General features: G+C 35.5%; 1 protein-coding gene across 1 annotated transcript; it reads right to left on the bottom strand.

Annotated features, from left to right (window-relative positions):
• Positions 1 to 337: 337 nt before the first annotated feature.
• On the bottom strand, positions 338 to 19,303 carry LOC103715647 (lecithin-cholesterol acyltransferase-like 4). The gene is made up of 11 exons (XM_008803349.5): positions 18,550 to 19,303; positions 16,177 to 16,268; positions 13,927 to 14,045; positions 12,551 to 12,686; positions 12,350 to 12,401; positions 8,981 to 9,081; positions 8,067 to 8,249; positions 7,674 to 7,831; positions 6,396 to 6,450; positions 2,721 to 2,774; positions 338 to 912 (listed from the first exon to the last, which is right to left on the bottom strand). The coding sequence occupies exons 1-11, from the start codon at positions 18,782 to 18,784 to the stop codon at positions 493 to 495; spliced, it is 1,605 nt and encodes a 534-aa protein (XP_008801571.1). The 5' UTR covers positions 18,785 to 19,303; the 3' UTR covers positions 338 to 492.
• Between the last annotated feature and the right edge of the window lie 2,560 nt (positions 19,304 to 21,863).

The following is a 21,863-nucleotide window of genomic DNA, read 5'->3' as shown; positions in this document are numbered from 1 at the left end:
CATTATTAGTTGTCACTGCCCAACCTCACAAGACTTTTTGAGTTTGAAATCTACCTTTTTTCTGCCTATTTGAATGTATTCCATGGTATTCAAAGGGAACTGATCATTCCATGGATTCTACACCATAAAGAAACTTAAATGAAGCCCTGGTATATGCACTATTTCCAGATGGCTTAATTTGTATCATATTTAACAGTCAATAGTATTTTTCCCGAGCAATTCAGTACTCACTAAGAATTACTTCTATCACCTCATGATAATGAAGGCTGCTACCAACGGAATAACCTGCAACATGTGCATAGATATGTCCTGACATTTCCATACATTTACATTTAGCTTGTTTAAATCTAGGTCTGTTCTCGCCTGGATTCAGCTTGTATATATCTTAGAGCAGGTCGGGTGGGTTTTATCCCACAACTATTTACAATATACATTGATGTCACAATATATCCATGCAATTCTAATTTATAATGGGTGATGTATTTCATTTGGCTATGCACCCGTGGAAACACTCACAGCTCTAACTTCCACTTGCTGTCTGCCTTCATGTTGCGGGTGAACAACAACAGTGGCCTGGGCCTCTTCCAGAGGCTGCTCTTTACCCTCACAAGATACAGATAAAGATCCCATCATGGCAGGAAGATCAGCTGATTTGCTATGAGAACCATCGTTTGCAGAGGATATGATTTCCCATTCTTCCTTGAGAGAAGTGACCTGCATGCTTTCCTCACGATGCTGTTCAATCTCGAAGGCAGTGGGGAGGATTACATAATCGTTCAGAGGGTTATAGAAAGGATCTGGTTCTCCTGCCTTCAGCCACTGCTGGAGAATTCTGAACACATATCTGTCGCAAACTATTCCGCGATGATCAGCAGGAACTCCAACTCTTGCCACTGCATCTAGCCCATCTGCCTGCAACAGTGCAATACCATTTTAGGCAATATTGGGGGCGTATGCATGCACATTAAAGGTATAATCGGATCATAATTTGTAGCAACCATACTATCTGATTTGATGCCACCATGGACAAATCAAAAGAACAATAAAGACTAACTTGAGGATGGAGTTAACAAACTCAAAAAGATTCACAATCTTTTCTCATTCAGGATGGAAAGATAGGAATAGTGGAGAAGGATATCCATAATCTCATTAAAAATTTCAGGACAGATTTGAATCATTTTCTTGTTTCATGCCATCAAGGCTCAAACTTATTAGACGGAGGTTGGGGGCCAGAAACATGAACAAATGAGCATCTTGTTTGTCCATGGATGGAGAGATTTCTTTCCTCAGAAAAATTATGGAATGAATCATGTTCCCTCTTGACTAATAATTTAGGCAGGTAGATAGTAATAGATGTAGTTAGATATCAGGTTCATCAAAATACATAAAAAGCTAAACTATAGTATCTCAAATTTGACATGTAACATTGACTAAATGAAATGTTTTTATGAAGAATAGACGAGCATTAAACAGTTACACCACTTGGAAATTGAAAAAGATGAAAAAAGACAACAATATAGTTTCCATTTCTTCTGATCTTTCCCCCTCAACATTCTACTCTATCCAATAAAATCTCTATCTTTATCCCCCATACAACTTCTCATCAAAAGATTGCCTAATCTGTTTGCAAATTTTCCTTTGAGATAATGTTTAAAGGGAACCTTACAGTCTCTTAGGCTTTCTCAAGCATCACAGTTTATCTCACATTCTGCAATTGCACAAGGTCATCAGTGGCAGTTGTTCTCTAAACAAAATCTCAACATTTTTGCTAGTCCTTGTGTTCCAGTATGTCACAATTCTTGAATGATGATATCTTCTTTTCCATATAAAATTCAATTACATCTACCAGCAAATTGCAAATTGGGTACAAGCTACACATAGTAACATACATGGGGCTACTTGAAGCCCACGTTAGATGCATGTGTAAGAACTACTGAATGTGCATAGAAGACGCATACACCTTTATTTATCTATACATGGGAAACACAGCCTCATACATAGGGTGCTTGTATCATGCATTAAAATTAACATTTGGATAACTAACACTGTACTTAAATATTCCAAAAAAAGATTGGTTAGGAAACATAAGAGATGGTTCATTATCACTAATAGAACCAAACTGAATGCTTGATAGATATCAACGTGCTGAAAGAGTACTGGTTTATGAGCATTAAGTAACAGAGCACCTGCTGTATATATCACCTTTCCCTCTGAAGTTGGACTGCATAAACTGGCGCATACATCATAGGCTAATCCCATATAGTTGAGAAAAGGATAGATGATTTTGATTATGAATCATACATCCTTGAAAAGTCTAATAACGAATTTTCTTGACATAATGTTAGAAGAGATATTAGTTACCAGTTTATATCACACCAAAAGTATTGTTTAGCAAGAATTAAGGGCACATTTGCTATAGCTTTTTGTTTTACATTTTTGGTTTGAAAAACCCATGAAGAAAAATGAACTGAACAACATGTCTCATGAAAGAATTTTTTTCAACTTGATTGTAAAATATTTAAAGCTTTTAATAGCAAAGATCTAGTATTCTCAAAAAGAGTGAAAATTAAAGGAATGATAGATCTTTCATGTAAATGCTATCTTCAACATCAATCTCCATGTGAAACTACACTAATTTGTATATGAACAAAAACAATACCAAACAGGTCCTAAAGTTTTACTCAATTACAAATTATTACTAAGAATACAGGATATCATACCTTCGCTGATTCTGCTGGAACTGTCCCATCACCATTAACGCAAATATATTTTACCTGAAAATTTTTATAAGCACTTGTTTAGAAACAGCAAGTCATGCCACATAATATTCTCTTCAGCTTCAACATAAAGCTAAAAAGGAATGATGGAAACATACACAACACAAGAAACTCAGCTTAGTCATGCCACCTGATATTCATTTTAGTTTTAATGTTAAGCTCAACAGAAATAACATAACTTATGCAACAGAAGAAACTTAGCCCTTCATACATGGTTAACAAGATGGCTTGGTGGTAGTAAAATTATACAGGTACTAAATATAGCATACTCTCAGAGATATAATGGAAAGATACCGTGTGCAGAAAAAAATGTAATAAAGAGAAACATATCTAGGCATTGCTGAAAGAGCAAGAAAGGAGAAAGATCAAAGTGAAAAAACTTGTAGGATATGAGACTAGCCTGAAGGAAACAACATTTAAAATTAATCATGGAATTATTCTTTTTCTTTCAAATAATTACGGGATGATATTTATATTGTTGATTAGTCTTTCCTTGTGTGGTTCAGTATAAAAATTGTAAATACCACGATAAAGATGATAGACGAATAAGAAAAGCATGGAAGGATAGCATACTGGAATGCTTAAGATCATCGAGAACTGCAAAACTGGTAGAAAGATTGATATGAAAACCACATTGTGAAGCAAGAGATATTCATCTTGGGCGGTAGAGTAGTAAGTCTTCCCATAATTACCAAATTTTTCAGTCACAAAAATAATGCATATTAATGATATGAGAATTTAGCCAAGCAACTAGCTACTATATCCTAATTCATGACTAAAGAGCAGCTAGCTAGTATACCAAAGCCTCTTACCACTAAAGAATACCAGACTAAATGGTATTCTCATTTGTTTTATAAGAACAATGGCAGACTAAACATGAAAACTTCTCATCTTGTTCTTATGAGATTTGATGATATAAGAGAACATGAAAACTTTCTGTAGGTGTTCATGGCTATAAAAGAAGCTAAACACTCTCATGGAACATGATCATGAGTGAAGTAGGAAAGGAGTCAACATAATCCACATCCATTGTCCTGAAAAATTGTTCTAGCATAAACACAAGCAATAGGAGCTTGAGAATGAGTTAAGAGATAGATCTCAAGATGAAGCAGATGAGGAAGCAAATCAACTAAGAGATGATAGCATTGAGGAACTAAGATTGCCAAAAGTGGCGGATGGGAAAAACAGTGGAAAGGAAGGAATGTAATGAAGAAGATGCTCAAGGATGAAAATAAGTTTCACATACTCATTCTCAAGATTGTATTCCAAAAGGATGGTTATCAGTCTATTTAATAAAAATCGATGGAAAACAGGCATAACTGATGTTGGGATACAAGAGCAATCTAGAGGATGATAGCCAGAGTATATATAAGAAAAGTAGGATTACTGAAACCATGAATGGCAAAAGAAAGATATATAAGTTGAGAATGATTCAAGTGACAGCAGAATGCAGCAGTAAGAAGAAGAAACTGAGAAATATCAAGGATGCATAATGTTTACATACATCAGCTCATTGTTTAAACATGGGAAAAAACCGAGGTTGAAAAATGTGTGTACGTACAGTGATGTGTCTAAATTAAGATTAAATAAAACTGTCCCCACATGGTTGCAATAAGACTTGATAGTTATCATTATATAACATATAAGATGGCTCACTTCAGGCACAAAACTTGTGCACTTTTTTTCAACACATTAGTGACTGTCGCTTTAATTAGTTTCATACAGTGGACAATGTCAAAACAATGGTGGCAATGGTGATTTGGAGGGAGGGATGTTCGTAAGGATTTAGAATGGCAGATAGGCGGTGCAAAGCACGTCGATACAGTCAGCCTGTTTCCCCAGATTAGTGCATTCAGACCTATATGACTCCACCCCATCCACTGCCTTGCAAACTCCAGGACCCAAGACGATCATGAGGGAAAACTCCTCCTTGATGATCCTCTCTTTTCAGGTTCAGCCCTTGGTCCTGTGCTGGATTCAAGTCCAACTCAGCCGTTGATCATCACACAATCATGAAATCAACTATCAAGTCTATACAACGAGTGGTGATGATGGTTGGTCTTGAAGGATGAGCTGGATGGACTTGCAGAGGGCGAGGATGGATAGAGCGAGGAGGGAGAGGATGAATTCTCAGATGGCAAAGGGAAGAAGTCCCAAGGGAATTATTTGAGTTTTTTCACATCGCGTTAATGTAACAGAGGGGGCAATAGGTTTTTTCCACATCATGTTAACTAAGGGTAAAGATGTGTTTTTGTTTTTTTCAATTCGATTAACTTAACCATGAACCATGATCGAGTCCCATGATGGAATCTTAACCGAGGTGGCCCTGGGGAATTATTTGACAGTTTTTCATGCCGGCTTGCATATATGCATAGCAGTGAGTGTAATATGCAATTATAGCAAATGGAAAGGTCTCATATTCAAAAAAAATCCAAAAGTGTAACACTTATATTACCAGTCCCAGAAAACAATCAGTAAAGTCCTCAAGATCAAATGGTTTAGCATGTTCACTATTCCAAGTATCAAAGAGAAAAGTTGTATTGCCTGTAGATTGTGAAGAAAAGGATAGAGATAAATGACTAAGGGAGCTTCTTTGAATTAAGTAATCTCATAGCCGAACAAGTGAAAACATATGGTGACACAAAAGAAAGACCGCAAAACAAGGACCGAATGGCTGAATGCTGAATTACAGTGCTGTCAGAATTATAAAGAAAGTAACAGTGGTGTATCTCTGCACTGCTAATACTTAGAGAGAGATGCTTCAATTGCAGAAAAGTTATAAATCATCTAAGGACTCCCCAAAAAAATCAATTTATATAGTTAATATCAGAATCATGCAATGTAATCTAGCCTTCATCTCCCTCAACAATTAAGAAAAAATGTCATTTCTTGACTCCTAGTGTGCTCCAAGTAACAACCGATCTTCACCCTCGGTCTAAAGCACAAATTTCGAATATTAAGTTTCCAGTGATTAAGTGAAAATAGCTATTTAATATTGAACTGAGTGGCAGACTAAATGGTGAACCAAAACAAATGACTTCAATAAGAACAATGAACTAGTTTATAACAGCATCACCTATGTCATGTGAATAAAATCAGATCAAGAAGCTTGGATTGGTGAAATGACGGCACCATTTATTTCAAACCAATTAACTGATGATAGATAACGCTATTAAATGGTTCTACAAATTCTGGTACACAATTCCTAGTGCTTCCGAGCACTATGCTTTCATTTCTACCATATTGTGCACAAATGAAGTTCATATATGTAGTTTACAGATTTTCTGCATGCTAAGACCTGCATGTGTAAACCATCAATTAAACTAAACTTGCAAAACTTGTTCTATGATTAGTGCTTTATAAATCATGGAGTAAAACAAGGAACAAGGTCAAAAATTCTAACAACAAAGGTAATTAAAGATTCCATCATTTATGGTTTTCAATTTTTTAACCTACTTTTCCGGTTAAACAATTCCACAATTGGAGTCTGTTCAATTATATGCTAACACAAAAACCACATAACTTGTGTGACCAGCTATCTATATCAAAACTCTCAGCAACACTAACAGATGCTCACTTCCATTATGATGAATAAACATTCAGGAAGGAAAGATTAACCTGGGCAGACAATAGTTGCTCTAGATCTGAAATAGGTGCTTCTTCACTCCCATAGCTGCAATGAAAGTTGTTAGTAAATAGTAACTATTAAGAAAAAAATCATTGGTCAAAAACATATTCTTGCAATGTCCATTAGACATAATGCTCCATCATGATGATGAACTTTGTAGACAGCTTGTCAACATGATGGACTTGGAGTATCAGCATTTACAACCATAATTGACGGAGAATCTTATATTCTTGAATACGTAATGGCTGTGCGGTATATTGATACTCATGTGTTTGAAGTAAACTGGAACATAATTCTAGAAAACATTTCATGATTTAGAAAATCAAAAGTAATTTCCTAAAAATGTTAGAATAAAAAGGGAGTGAATTGGAATGTGTGGCGAAGGGAGAAGTTTTTTCATAGGAACAGTTTGGAGGTAGTTAGAAAGAAAGATTTTGCATTGAACTTTTATTCTCCGGCTGTTCCCAAGTAGCTGAAGTTTGGTTCAGAATCACAGTTATTTGACTCTATCAGCTTCAGGTCCAGGATTGAGATCCACTTGACAAATCAGGTCAAATTACATCCATTTTTTTAATCATGAACTTAAATGCTGATCAGCATGGGATGGCACAGCAAATGCATGCTGTGCCAATGCCTTGTAGGCAAACGATAAGGCACTATACCAGCTGCATGCCAGTATTTAACATGCTGCGATGCCAGTACATTTCTAAGCATTCCAAGCACTGGAACAAAACAGCACAGTACAATATATACCATGCCAGTAACAAGCAGGGACAGCACCAACATTTACTTCAATTCATGTTTTTGATTGAACTTTCAGATTGTGTCAAAGTTCTATGGAATTAGGTGATTTTTTTTCAAGTTCTACTAGTTATCTTTGATTAGATTACTTGTTAGATCCGATTTTTTTTTTTTTTGCCTGGTACATTAAAGACTTGGGACTGGGTTGGGGGCCTCAATGCCCAAAGCATTTCGCTCTAAAGTACAAGTCACCAAGATCCTGGTTTAAAACCATAATTTTCTTGTTATATAATGCACTGGTTGAGATGAGGACAACAAATTTTAGCCTATGCTTTTCCAGATTTTGTTATCTGGAGCATGTCTAAATCTAGATTTCAGAGGCATTATACTAAGACAATTGGAAAGAACATGCCAGTAGAAGTATGTCAAACTGATTCCCAGGAGTAGTGTGACTAAATTCTAGAAAAATACCATGTAAGAGTATAAAGAAAGCTAAAAAAACATCATGAAAAGATGGAAAAGCATACCAAACAGTATGAGGTGTCGCCTCGTTGATCCCATATATATTATAAAATTTTACTGATGCAGGAAGTTTAGCATTTGATAAAATTTTGCGAGTTTCATTTGCCCATTTCAAAATTTCTAGGTTGAATGACAAGGAAAGCTGCATCCCATCGTATGTAACCTGCAAACATAAGGTAAACATCAGAGCCTAGTCGTCAAACGATAGGATCTACATGCCAAATGCAAAAACACATTGGCAATAAAAACATCATTAAAATTTTATAATGAAGGAAAAATGCTGAAATATATAATGACTAGCAATTTGGGAGAACATTTCAATAGTGCAAGCAGAGCTACAAAAGAAACTTTTGGTAACACGAATCCACAATCTGTTAAGACTATACTTTGTGACTTACCATGTTTCCTGAGAGAGCTTTATTCATTAAAATTATAGCTTCAGATGGTTCGTATGACTCCAGCATGGTACTAAATTCACCAGAACCATCCTGCTTCTCTGCCCATAGTTGCAAAAGAGGAACAATATCCCAAGAAAAATCAGGGCAGGCCATCAACTCATATATGGACGGACATTCGATCAGCTGAAAAAAGAGCACCCTTTAAGGATAAATTTTGCATCAAATAATTCTAAAAAAAATGCAAACAACACAGAGACAAAAGCAGATAACATGATACTCAGTTGATATCTTTTTATTTACAGCAATCTATACATCAAATATGAATGCAAAAATTATGGAGCAAATATGACCAATAGTTGTGGACTATATGTTTGGATAACTTTAGAAAATTGTCAAAACTCAGTTACTATTATATATAGTAAAAGACCAAAAACAATGATTTCTCTTCCTTAGATGAGAATATTAAACATTCACTCCTTGTTGAAATAAGGCATGCAAAGAAACTGCAAGAAGCTAAGCAAAGCATCAACATTTTGCTGTCAGTGCCTTTTTAATTATTTTGAAGAACATTATAAGATTGATTGTAAAATATAGAACACATGCTGTGTCAAACATATAAAAGCGTACCATACCAAAACATGGTATACCTTCCAGCGCTAGCACCGCAGAAATGAGATGCCATTCCATGTGTCAGAATCAGTGGACTTCAAATCATAGATAAGCATTTATTATGATGACTCCAAAGGAACAAATGGCTCCTGATTTACTTTTTATAAATACTTTTTTATGAAGAAAAGTATTTGATTGCATAAAAATGTGAACATAGAGACAATGGTATACTAGCAGTCCTGCAAGTTGTAATCCACAGCCCCATTCCTCTCCCAAAGGGCAAAGAATAAGGAAAGGAAAATTACCAGCTGCTGCATACTCCATTTGGAAATGAAGAAATTCCCTTCCCACCCTTCCACAAAGGACATTCCATTCAAGAGGCTACTTGTAATGTATCCAGGTGCACCTGCCCATAGAACATTGAATTGAAGTCTCCATATATTTTTCTCTTTAAACAGAAAGCACAAAAAAGGAATTAACCAACTACAGACAAACTGCATTAGTTATGTAGGAGTCTCGAAGTGCAAAAAGGATCTGCTCCTGAAATCAACCAACATAAAACTTTTAATTAATAAACCAGATGTTCTTTTCAAAACCAGACCGCAAATAGGTAAAAAGGTCAGGTTTTGCATTTTATACTACTGAAGGGTTACTCTATATCCCTATAAAATTTTAACGCAGTACAGAACCATGAAAATACAACATCCATGCCAATCAAAAATTCAACCATACAGCGGCTAGCTAGTTGTACACCATTGAATCAACTCAAACATAAAGAACAAAATTCAGAAAATCTAAGACTGAGAATCCAGAACCATTCAATTTTAAAGTGACAAGTTGCCACAGAGTTCATTCTAGGAAACTCATCTTCTTTTCACTTAAACTAAACCTTAAGGATTCATATCTATTTGAATTTCATTATAGTAAGGTTCGTCATCTCAGCACCATACCCCATACCTGTTCTGTCATATTACAGTGTTAGTACATGGTACCGTACAGTAAGGTTCAGCATATCGAGTATCAGTACAGTATGTTACAGCGAATCGGTATGGTATAACATTGACCGGTATGGCAAACCTGACATTGTCATATTAGAGCTATTGCATGATTTTCATAGATAAGTTTTTACATATAAAAAATAAATTACATAAACATATATTATATATAACAAGGCTATAAAGTCCCTGGATCATTCTTCTCATTAAATTTTATAAGATGAGGAAAGGTAGTACACCTAAAGGAGTATTCGTCAAAGGCCAACCTGTGCAATTTTGGAGAACAAAACATAGACAATAAAGGCAATTATTGCATCGAAAGTCAGCCATATGTCTTTTGTGATCCCCTGCCAATCCTGATATATCTTGCGTATAACTTCAATATATTTAAATCAGTTTGATGTAGGACAAAACATAAGATGAATAGATAATTAACAACCACAGAGCAAGATAATGAAGAAAGTGACTACATCGTTCCTCTTGTATCACAGCCCTGTAAATACCAGTGGGAGATGGGAAGATCTTACTTAGGTAGAAATTATAACCAGAAAGGATGAACTTCCAGTCCATAATCAAATAATCGAATTCCATCAAGCTTTGATTAGATAGACCTGTTGTTTTTGGATTTATTGATAAAAAAGGATGAAAATTACTAAGAAAAGATAAAACTAATCACTCCCAAGTTCAAATAAAATAGCAAATGACCCAGAGTGAAAATTTCAAAGAGAATAATGGTACAATATGGCCAAAAGAAATGCCCACAAGATGAAGGAACTTTTGGAAGTATAGTAATTGTCAAGGATCGCTGGGAACCAGTGTAGCCATATATTCTTTTGTAAGTGCCTTGTAGATTTTATAATTACAACATCAACAGTGAATTTCAGTGCGTAAGTATAACTTGATATGCAGATCAGGAGTTAAAAATTGAGGTTCTTGATATTCTGTAGATAAAGATATCAGCCAATGGACTTTGAGATCAGCTCAATCTTAAAAAAGCACTCACTATTTTAAATACCAAAGAAAACATATACAAAATGATTACAACATGAAAGCTGGACTAGCAATGGGCAAATCAGCTTATTGAAGTAAGTAATTATATGACCATAAAAATGCATTTGATTTCTATTATATTATCATTAAATTGCAGTTCTAGAGTTATGTTTTACAAACTGAATGTCCTTTGAGTCAGTATGAATTTTGGTGAAAATTCTCATTACAGAGGTCCCTATTATCATTTGTCTAGTGTAATATGATATGCAACAAGGACCTTTCATCTCTATAATTATTTTTCTTTACTTGACTTCCAGAATAACATCTTGTTTGTTTTAATCATGGTCTGTCGTACCGGCCAGTACCGGCCGGTATGTACCGGTCCAGCCTGGGGCCGGTACCGGATCAACGTGGAATCCGATACCGGTGGTTTATTGTTGGAGAACCGGTACGGAACCGGTTCGTACCGGTACGGGACCGATTCGTACCGGTCCGGGCCGCCACCAGTACGGCGAACCTTGGTTTTAATTATTTCACATCTTCCTTATAGAATGCCTTCTGATAGACTCTCCATAATTATAAGAAAACAATGAAGCAAAAAGAGTGGAATTAGTGGCTGATTGAATTGATGTTCAGGTCCAATAGGAGAAGATAAAAGGAAAGAAAAAAATGTTTACTAAAATGAGTTATCAAAATTTTATAAAAGTAATTTAAATAAAAATTTCAGATTCTAAGCTAGAAGGATAATTGACTGCCTTACAATAGCTAAAATATATTAAATGCTGGAAGAAGGTGCGGCTAAAGATGAAAATATATGAATATACACATCAAAAAGGTTTATTTTTTCAACATGAGGAAAAAAAACATAAGACATTGTAATTATGATATGGATGCAACTTGAGACTGGTGAAAGTGATGCCTCAGATGCATATGCTAATCCATGGCCTTTACACTGAAAATCTGAAAGCTTTTAGAATTCTGCAACCCCTTTTAGAATTTTCATATAAACAATTAATCACTCAAAATCGATTGCTAAATAGGTTAACCCAACATGTCCTAACTCAAGAGCCAATGAATTAAAAAGAACTATATAATTGCATATAAAGCTAGCTCTAAAATTTTATCTGACATAACATAAAATACAATAACCTAAAACAAACCTTTGATCACTAAAGAACATTCCATGATTTTACTTTCAAAAAAGAATCTCTATGATCAGTTGGTATCTTCTACACTATTAGGTTTAAAAAATCAAATTGCTCGCAAGGATATTCCATCAAAATCACTCAAATACGCTACACAAGTAAAAGTCCACAAAGAAAATGTCTAAATTTAGAAGCGATTTCATATCATGATTTTTCTGGTACATTTTACTGGCAACTATACAATGTATAAGAGAACCCATTCAAGCTCTTCAAGTTGGAAACGGTAAACTTTCGGTACAAAAATGATTTGAAAGAAAGTCAAAATCAACCATCCTTTCCAAAGATTAATAGAGCACCACTGAGAGTTGTCTATGTTTTTTTTGCACAAAAATTCAAATGATATACTTCAAATGACTCTAGATTTCTCTGTACAATTAAATTTTTCAAGAAAATCTAATCCCACACTTTCTTCTATATTTTCTTATGTTCATTTTGGAAATCAAGATTATACTTCAAACATCTTATGAGTGTTATAGTCTCTTACCTTGAAATGGTGCAGCAATCGCAATCCAGCTATTCACATATTTCTCAAAAATCTGAGGAATATTAATATGATTAAAATATATCCATGAACAAACGGATTTTCAAAGGATCAAAAGTAATGAAAAGTACATGAATATATGTGTACGTCTGTGTGGAGAAAGAGAGGAGAGAGAATTGGTGAAAGGAAAAGGAGCATCCTTACATCGCTGTGCAGACACATAAAGCATTTCACCAGCAGCCCGCCCATTGAATGAGTTATAATGTTCAGCTTCTTTTCTCCAGATGATGTATAAATTGACTCTAATTTTTCAGAGAACTTATCTAGAGTTTCCTGAAGCCTGAAAAGATAAGAAAAAACAGCAGCAGCAAAGATATAAGAGCACTTGGTTCCAAAACAATAAATCCAACAAAAAAATATTTACCAAAAAAGGCAAAATCAGAAACTCTTATGTGATTTCCTAGATGTCTGCAAATGCTTTAGATATTGATTATTTCAAATTAAAACTGATTTTGAGACAGCTTTATTTAATATTTTATAGAAATCTTCCTCCTTTGCTAGAAAGCGACTATTCCATGATTTATGTTATCAATTCCCCCTTTTATTGCATTAATGATGGTTTCCCCCTCCTCTTTATTACATGCCAAGTAATGGAAATAGTGCTGTAGATTTACTCAAAGCCAATCAAAGAAGGAACTTTATATCACAGAACTTGGACATGGAATTCCATATTGACATCTAACTTTATATAGTATCAGAAATCATAACATTTATGAAGCTAAAGGATAATTTACTGGGGGTGCAAAGACAGGACGAATGAATTTCTGCAATAGCTTACAATGACAAAATGAATCATGAAAACACTAACCTACAAAAGAACAAAGTGATAATCAGATATATTAAGATCCAAATGTTGTAGATTAGCTATAGATCACCAGGGTGACTCCAAGGACATGGTAGGGAGTGATGAATACAAAAAGTGGCTGAGGTGGACAATTAAGGTGGGAGAAAGGTAGAGAAGGTGATGGGGGATGAGAGCTGGGCATGCGCAGGAGGACTGTGATGGGGCTGATAAGGGTCTTCTCCAAGCGGAAACAAGATGAGGATCAGAACAACAAAAGGCCAGTCCTCCTTGGACCAGCCACCCCAACTCTGTCAGCTATTACAAACAGCTAAGGCCCTTCAAAAGTAAGCTGAAAGACATATGTGGTCATTTGCACTTTCAAACTAAGAAACATTTTCTTATTAATAAAAAAACATTTTAGTCAAAACAACCATTATAGTAGTCGTTGTTTATATAGTGGATATGGAAGGTTTAAAATTATTCATATCATAAAGATTATTATATGCATTATACCAATTGATTATAACATATAGACACGAATAAATGCTCTTAAAAAACCTTTGCATCAATCTATGTATGGTAGTATAACAAAAGGTGTTATATTCCTTTGATCTTTAGACCTATTAAAGTCAAAATGCATGAATGTTGTTTCATCAAACCTTCACAATAGGGGGGAATGGAGAATATTTCAGCAAGAAGAATGTCATATGTGCAAGTCAATTTCAAAAACACATACCTGTTACTCTGTCGAAAATCATATCCAAATCCAAAGAGGGTTTTACCCTCTTGGTATCCCCATTTGATCATTTCCTCAATCATATCATGATAATAGCAGACATTATCACATCCAACAATCTGCAAGAGACAACTTCTTTCAAATAACTAACCAAACTGAACATAGTTTTGAGGAGTTCCTTGCTTTCACCATACGAATAGTATATTGCTATGAAAGGCCAGGTTACAAGATGAAAGATGATCAGTAAATGTAATATGGCACTAGTAAAAAATATTATCAGTACCAATACTTAATATTCTGTAGACTATGACCTACAAAATACACATTATAAAGTAAACTGTAAGATTGGTTCACTTAATGGGTGCAAGGAAAATAAAGGAGATATAGCCAAAGCATGCTTAAGAGAGAGTCAGAGAGTGGGCGAAGCTATGAGTAAGGTTTCTAGAACCGAGATAAACTATCAGCTATGTTGCATGGGTTCAGGCATGGGTGTCCCGCACAAGTGTGTATCTAGGACTCAGATTTGTCTTATTAGAAATATTAGGGCTTGGGCGCTCCGCGATAAAATATCCGTGGGCATCTTGCATTTTGTCTACGGTTACAACTTAGGAGGCATAATTTGCTGCCATTTTATAAGTAATATTTACACAGTTGCATTTAACTTATAGTCCTCGCATATAATTAGTCCTTTTTTTATATACAGCTGATCTCATACTTATTTCGTACACATCTATGCATGTGATAGGGATTAAAATAAAATATATATCAAGATCAAGGGCTGGAAACAAAATGTCCAGCGGACAGGAATGGAATGTAAGATAGCAATCAAACAAAGAGCTAGAACTCAATTATTCCCTTTTAAAAAGACAATCGTGTGCACTGCATGTCTCTGGCCCTAATAAAAAGAGAATCCCTAGCTGCTTTCTTTTATCCTCGATACTGACCTCAACACCTCTCCTCCATTGGATCTATCCATCTACTTTCCAACCACAGCCATGCACAGCTATCCATCTACTTTCCAACCACAGCCAACATTATCCGCCCAACGCGACCTACTATCGGCCTGCTTCTGCCAGGTACCTCTCCTCCTCTTCTAGATCTGCTCCTCTATCTATCCACCCTCCCAAGCTTGGATTCTTTTAACTGCCATGTCAGATGTCTAAGTTAAGGCAATGGACCTGTATCCCGTGTCCATACCCCTGTCATGTCATGTCAACATAGGTATCTTGGGCTATGATGTCAAATCCAGATATCATAGACTATGGGTACGGAATGGGCTGACCAAAGTATCCAGCATTGTTCGCACTTACTAATACCATTGTTTTATTGGTGACTGTAAAGAAATTGAATCTACAGAAAGCTTCCATGAAGAAAGAAGAGAGGAGCAAAAGTTGTTGAGATACATACAGAAAGTTACAAGAAGACATTACTAACCTTGAAGATCTGAAAATAGTGGTAAGAATTACAACGGTAAGCTCTAAAACCATGAAGATTAATTTCCAACTTCATAATGAAAATTATATATTAAATCTCTCAAGGAAGCAGAAGAAATGTCCCTTAGAAAAATGATCTTCAGCAAAATTTTGCAGCAGTTTACAGTGTTCAGGCCACCAAATTCTGGATAACTAACATGCACCAAGATTAAAATAATAAAAAACACGAATATGAATATGACAGAACCATCCTTAAAATAGAGAAAAAAAAAGGCCACATAAAAGTCAGGTCATTAAGTTAGCAAACACTTGTTACTTAATGTGACTAGTGTTACTTATCTGTTGAATAAAACCAATAAATTTAGTAGTTTAAGGCAACTAGCTGGAACTCTTTGCTGAAACGCTTGAAGTAAGGCAGTCAATGTTCTTAATAAAATTTTCATGAGAACTAAAAAAAAAACTTGATCTGCGGTATGATATGAAGATATGAAGCAACATGTTTAAACTAACATAAACTATAGGAGAACCTGATTTTGACATTCATGAGAGTGTAAACTTAATCGTATTTCCAGTCAGTAAATGCACTACTTGCTATCTTGCTGATCCACAATGATGAGTTATGCTCTAAACATATATTTCAAAAAGACAATATTCTAAATATATTATGTTATTAACACCAAAACTAATTAACAAATCAATCCTCCAAAAAAACAGTGTAAGATTGTACCATGGTGATGCATTGACCTTCTAAAGAATAATAACATTATTAAAAAAATAAAGTTATCCATCAGCCAAGAGGAAGGATAAATGTGTTTACCATGTCAGGGTCCAACACATCGATTGCATATAGCCCATACCTATCTTCAGGCACAATGATTTTTGTTTTTTCATCTAAAGAAACTGTTTTACCTGCTCCAAAGCATTCAACAACACATAGATCAGTTCCCAATTCGATTGGTTTTAGTATAAAATATTGTTGCATGGTATTTTAGGCTCCAGGAAGCATGCTATTCATGCTCCCTGCTCAGACTATTATGCAAATAGTTTCCTAATAACAGTGCCCACAATTCTAGTTAAGGGTTGGAAAAAGGACAGATTGTATTACTAAATATCGGTTAAACGGTCCAGTCTACTATTGTTAACCAGCACTGTCACTAGCATGATTAAGTAAACAGGATAGTCAAAGAAAACATATAGCATTACTGTATTGCCAATATACTATACTGTATGTTGATATTAATAAAACCTGAATAAGCCCTTTTATTAAACATCAAGTAATTAAGATAATCAAGCTTGACAGAATGAAACAAGGTCGAAGAAGATAATCAAGCTTGACAGAATGTCAGATTATCAGCATGGAGGTCTAGGGAGTGAATGTTTATAGACACACATGCATACATACATACACCATACATATATAAATACATACATACATACATGTACATATGTATGCATGTATGTATATAATCATGAAGAACACCTCATAAGAATCTCGTCTCAATTGATCAAAGCCATACTAAAGCCAGTTCAGCCAAGACACATAAGAAAATAGAAAAATAAATAAGAATCACAGTATTTTCAGCATTCAAAAGTAAAAAATTTCTCAATTTCATACTGAAGACATATACTGTGAGGACTCGTGCGGGCGTGTGTTTAATCCCACATCGGTTATTCGCTGGGTAAATCTTAGGTATTTATACAGGATCAAGGAACCCAAATAGTAACTTCCGGCTAGCCATTTTGGGTGAGGTCCTGGGTAGTTACAAATGGTATCTGAGCGGACCTAGCCCATAATCTATGTGGACTAGGGGACACTGCAACATGGATCCATTGGGGCTAACCATGAGCCGATCGTGGTGTTTGTGATTAGATTTGAATGGATCTAAACCCTTAGCCTGACGAGGACGTCAGGGCTTGAACAGGAAAGTATGTGAGGATCCGTACGGACGTGTGTTTAGTCCCACATCGATTATTCGCTGGGTAGATCTTGGGTATTTATACAAAATCAAGGAACCCAAATAGTAACTTCCGGCTAGCCATTTTGGGTGAGGTCCTGGGTTGTTACATATACTATATAAAATATAAAACACAGAACGAAATCTCAGTAGAAGGCTCCAGCCCTGTCAAATTAAATTAAGAAGTGAAGTAGAGTACACTACTATATAATCTTATAATGCCTCAAGAAGGCATCTCTTTTAGATGGGTCAGACACTCTAAATGAGCTTGCGTACACCAAGTTATCATGGCATGAAAGCCATGATGTAAACTTAGACATAAATATCCTTCCCCCTTTCTTACTTCTTTGTTTGGTTCATCAAGATTGGTTCAATTAAATCACTGGTTTTGATCAAGTACAAGTTCCTTAGGATCTAACTTGGAGTGACCTATACATATTAGGGCAGGCAATTACCAATAGATTGAGGAAGATTGATAAAATTACATTCCATTTTAATTTTTCTCCTCTTTTCTCTTGGATGACGAATTCTTTTCTCAGTTTTAGCCCTTCTGGGGCTTGAGGATTCACCCTCTATCATCGATTTGATGAAAATTAAATTCCATCTCTTTTCTCAAGATCTAGCGTCCAAATCATATAAATACCAATTAATGTAGGAAACAATTGATGTTTCAATCTATAAACCATATAGAGCTCTTTAACTATGGTGGCCAACTTGTCATTTTAATTATCTATATTCCACACTAGGAATAAATGACAGGAAGTTATCTTTGACGTCATGAAGTCTCACTAATTCCCATTAGTGATCATAGTTTCGAAACTGTTTCAGAGTTGCGAAGAAAAACATAAAATCAATAATGGACCTTAAGAGAAATTCAACATTATAATCCAACAGATCGTCCAAACCAAAACCTACTTAAACACAGGTAAAACATGAATTTTCCATCAAAACAATTAAAAGTGTTTGTTCAAAGAAACACAGTAATAACACGCCACCAGGACATCTTCCAAAGAAGAGATGGTGCCAACCAGCAGGACTTGGTCCTGTTGGCTGAGATGGCCAAGGACAGGTAGAGAATTATGATTTGACACCATGCTACGGAACCTGGCAATTCCGACTCCCATCAACATATCTAATCACATTATTTTTTTTTCAGTTGATCAAGACCAAATTTGTTCCATAAATCTATCTGCGCAACCAAGTTTAATAACACCTCCTACAATTCTTCAACTTACCAGTGGAAGGATCAAACCGAGACCACATCTTCGACCGGAACTCATGATCGGCCCCCAGAATCCGGACCCACACACGCTCCTCATTCCCATTCTCGTCAACAGCATTCAGTATCGAACCAGCAATCCCCGGAACCAGCAGAACCGGATCAAGATTAGGGTTTATCAGGGGCTGCTGCTTCTTAACCAATTTCAACCAAAGCTCAACCGACTTTATCAACTCCTCCAGCACCGCCATCCACAACAACTCAAAATCCAAACCCCAAACCACCAACTCCCCAGAAGACCTCCCAAACCCTCGATCAAGGAGGTCGGACTGGGCCTCCGGCGCCGGGGGATTGGAATCTGATAAGAATTAAGGAGAAGATGGACGAGAATTAGGGTTGGGGATTGGGATTTGGGGAAGGGATTAGGGTTTCGGAGAAGGCGAGGAGGAGAGACGGAGGGAAGAAGGAAAGGGATAAAAGTAAAATAGAGGCAGCGGGAGGTGGGGGTGGTCAAAAGGAGGACGTGTTCTTCGATATCATCCGTCGGATTAATCACCGTTCGACCTCATCCGTCGGATCGGTGAGCTTCAGTTAGTCCTCGTCGATCGAATCATTTTCGCATTTCAACCGCAATTAGTACTGTGGCTACCGGGACCGATAGGTATGATTACCGCTCCGATTAATGCGAGCGGAAAGGATAAGGAAATAAGGTCTTCATGACAGCTGGCAAGGAGGCGATGGGAGTTTTTTTTTTTTAAGCTAAGTTAGCCAAGGCCAGACGCCTCCATGGACAAGGTCTGAAATGATCCATCCAGCACGTGCAAACACGTGATGTGTGGTCAATCGTATTTCTCTAAAAGTATTTCTTGTGAATTTATTTCCCTGCAAATATAAAAATTTAAAAAATAAAGATATCATATAATTTACATTGAGGTTTAAAAATTAAAACTTTATTAAAGGCACGGTCCTACATAATATTAGGGAACAACATGGGTTGAGTTCAACCAAAATCTACCTGCTTGTTTACTAGGTAGGGAAGGATTGAAGTTTTCAAATTGAGATTAGGATTGCTCTCAAATTTCACAACTCAATTTCAAAAAAAGTCGGATGAGGATAGACTTTCAACCCAATCTGAACCCGACATTAACGCAACCCAAATCTAACCCAATATAATGCAATCTAACTTAACCTGGCCCAACTCGATATATAAATAAGTACATAATTCATATTTATGTTGCATATTAGTTATTTATTGTTTTTTCATAACAAGCCTATGGCATATGCTAGAAAAACTTGTTGAGCTCTTGGAGGATGGATAATAAGTTTTTATAGCTAAGCCGGTGACCGTGCAGGTGTGCCACCAACTTTGGATAGCCAGAAAGAAGATAAAAGGCTATGATGATGATAGTAACGTGGTTCTAGATACCTTAATCTTAAAAGTTTTTGACATTATCATATTGTAAATCTAAATGGACAAAGGCAACAATAAATTAAGGATGAAGATAAAATCTGATCATTTGATTGGTGAAAACTGAAAAGGTTTTCTTTCATATTATATTCTATTATTTATATAAGAAGACGAATGATATGATAACCACCTACTTCTAATAGTAGAGCCTATGTTTGGCTTTCGCTTCTTCTGATAATACTTGTATCTAGCACCAACTGCCCTCTACTACTCATATTGTAATAACAACTAGATCTCATATCGTCTGTCGAACCAATAGAGGGTTTCCATAATCATGCTCAATCAGCCGCAAGCTTATCATAATCAATCTTCATTTGGCCTACCTATAATAGCTCATCCTGGTTATCTTCCTTTATTCGGCCAATAGAATGATGTCATATACTAAAGTACCATCCAGCAGACGTAGTCAGCTTTCTGTATGGTACTCTGCTTCTTCGGCTTCAAATATCATTTTCAGTCATAGTTATTATTAGATCGTTGAAGCCCTATTATCATTGCCATGCCCTTAATCCTACCACATGGCTAGATATGCACGTGTTCCATAGGTGTTATAGGATGCAAGATCAATACTAAGATATTTATATTGTATTTTTAATCCTACAAAATTATGTGCATATATCATTAAAATTTATAAATGAATTGAGGTATCAATTTAGTAAATAATTTTCAATAAAAATATCCCAAACCTTTTTCCAACTTAATACTTTTATTCAAACCGAGTTAACCCAAATAACATGGCACAACCTAACTAAACTGACCTAATCTTGCTAACCAGATCCAACACAAATTTAGCTTATAAAAGGATTGAGTTAGAGAAATTCCAACAATGTTGGTTTAGGTTAGGATTAAGGGATTTAAATGTTAGGTTGAGATAAGGTTTGCCATGAACCGTCCTCAACTTGCTTGAGTTGAAGCCTTACTGCATATTAACATAAGAAGCTTTAACATTCTTCTCATTGACATGAAAAGAGGCATCAATTATTATGATAAAAGAGATACGAAAGGCTTAAAATTTTGGCCATGCACAGCAAAGCTCTAAGATTATTGATTATTTCAATAAGATGGGTGCATGGAATGCACATGGTGTGAAGCATGGGTAGTTGTGATTTCCTCATTAAGTCAAAAATAAAAGTACTAATTATATGACTTTAGAATATATCTAACTTATGAGAGATGATTTTTTTTTTGTTTTTCATTCATCGAATAAATGGGGCATATTTAGAATAAAATGGAAGTGGTTTTAGAAGTGGGAAAATGGAGTCTCCACATATTCATCTAAAATAGATAATACTTATATTTCTTATGAGCATCATGCTAATGGCTTTACAACTTTGCAAATAGACAACCTATGGCAGTTCATATCATAATATAATAGATAAAGATTATCAAATGGCATAATAATCAAAAAAAGAAATCAATTCTCTTTTCTCTACAATTCAATTCTTTGTTCAATTGGTAAGACTCAAAAAGGCTCAAAATAGAAAAATATGATCGGTCTAGATCAATGTAAGTTAGAGTCTATTAAATCCCACCTAATATATTATCTATCATATGAAAATTCATGCATATTGATTCAACTGGGTCATAAATCTAGATTAATGGACAACGCTCTATAAAATTAGTTATTTAAAAAAGTTCTAGAGAATGATCTAGAGTACTTCTAAATGATTGATTTTAGACTCTTGTACATAATCTAAGCTATTCATTGTACCTTATAGTGCCTATAAAAGGGGCAAGGCCTCATTTAACCATAGTACCCAAACAAAGATCCAGGCAAAGAACAAGAGATTTATTCCATTCACTCAAACTCTCTTATGTGCTCTTCCTCACTTTTTAAGTACCCTAGCTTGTTGTTCTTCCAT

Source organism: Phoenix dactylifera, chromosome 12 (genome assembly GCF_051530095.1).
Source record: "Phoenix dactylifera cultivar Ajwa chromosome 12, Ajwa_hap1_PhDact_Kaust_v1.1, whole genome shotgun sequence".
NCBI classification, from domain to species: Eukaryota; Viridiplantae; Streptophyta; class Magnoliopsida; order Arecales; family Arecaceae; genus Phoenix; species Phoenix dactylifera.
This window is presented reverse-complemented; position numbering and strand designations above follow the sequence as displayed.

Excerpts from the sequence above, each read along its gene's own strand:
- LOC103715647 (XM_008803349.5), bottom strand. The coding sequence starts at position 18,784 with ATGGCGGTGCTGGAGGAGTTGATAAAGTCGGTTGAGCTTTGGTTGAAA. Across the intron at positions 16,269-18,549 it reads TCGGTTTGATCCTTCCACTG|GTAAAACAGTTTCTTTAGAT; the intron begins GTAAGTTGAAGA and ends GCTTTGGAGCAG. Across the intron at positions 9,082-12,349 it reads GATTGCTGCACCATTTCAAG|GTGCACCTGGATACATTACA; the intron begins GTAAGAGACTAT and ends TTCTATGGGCAG.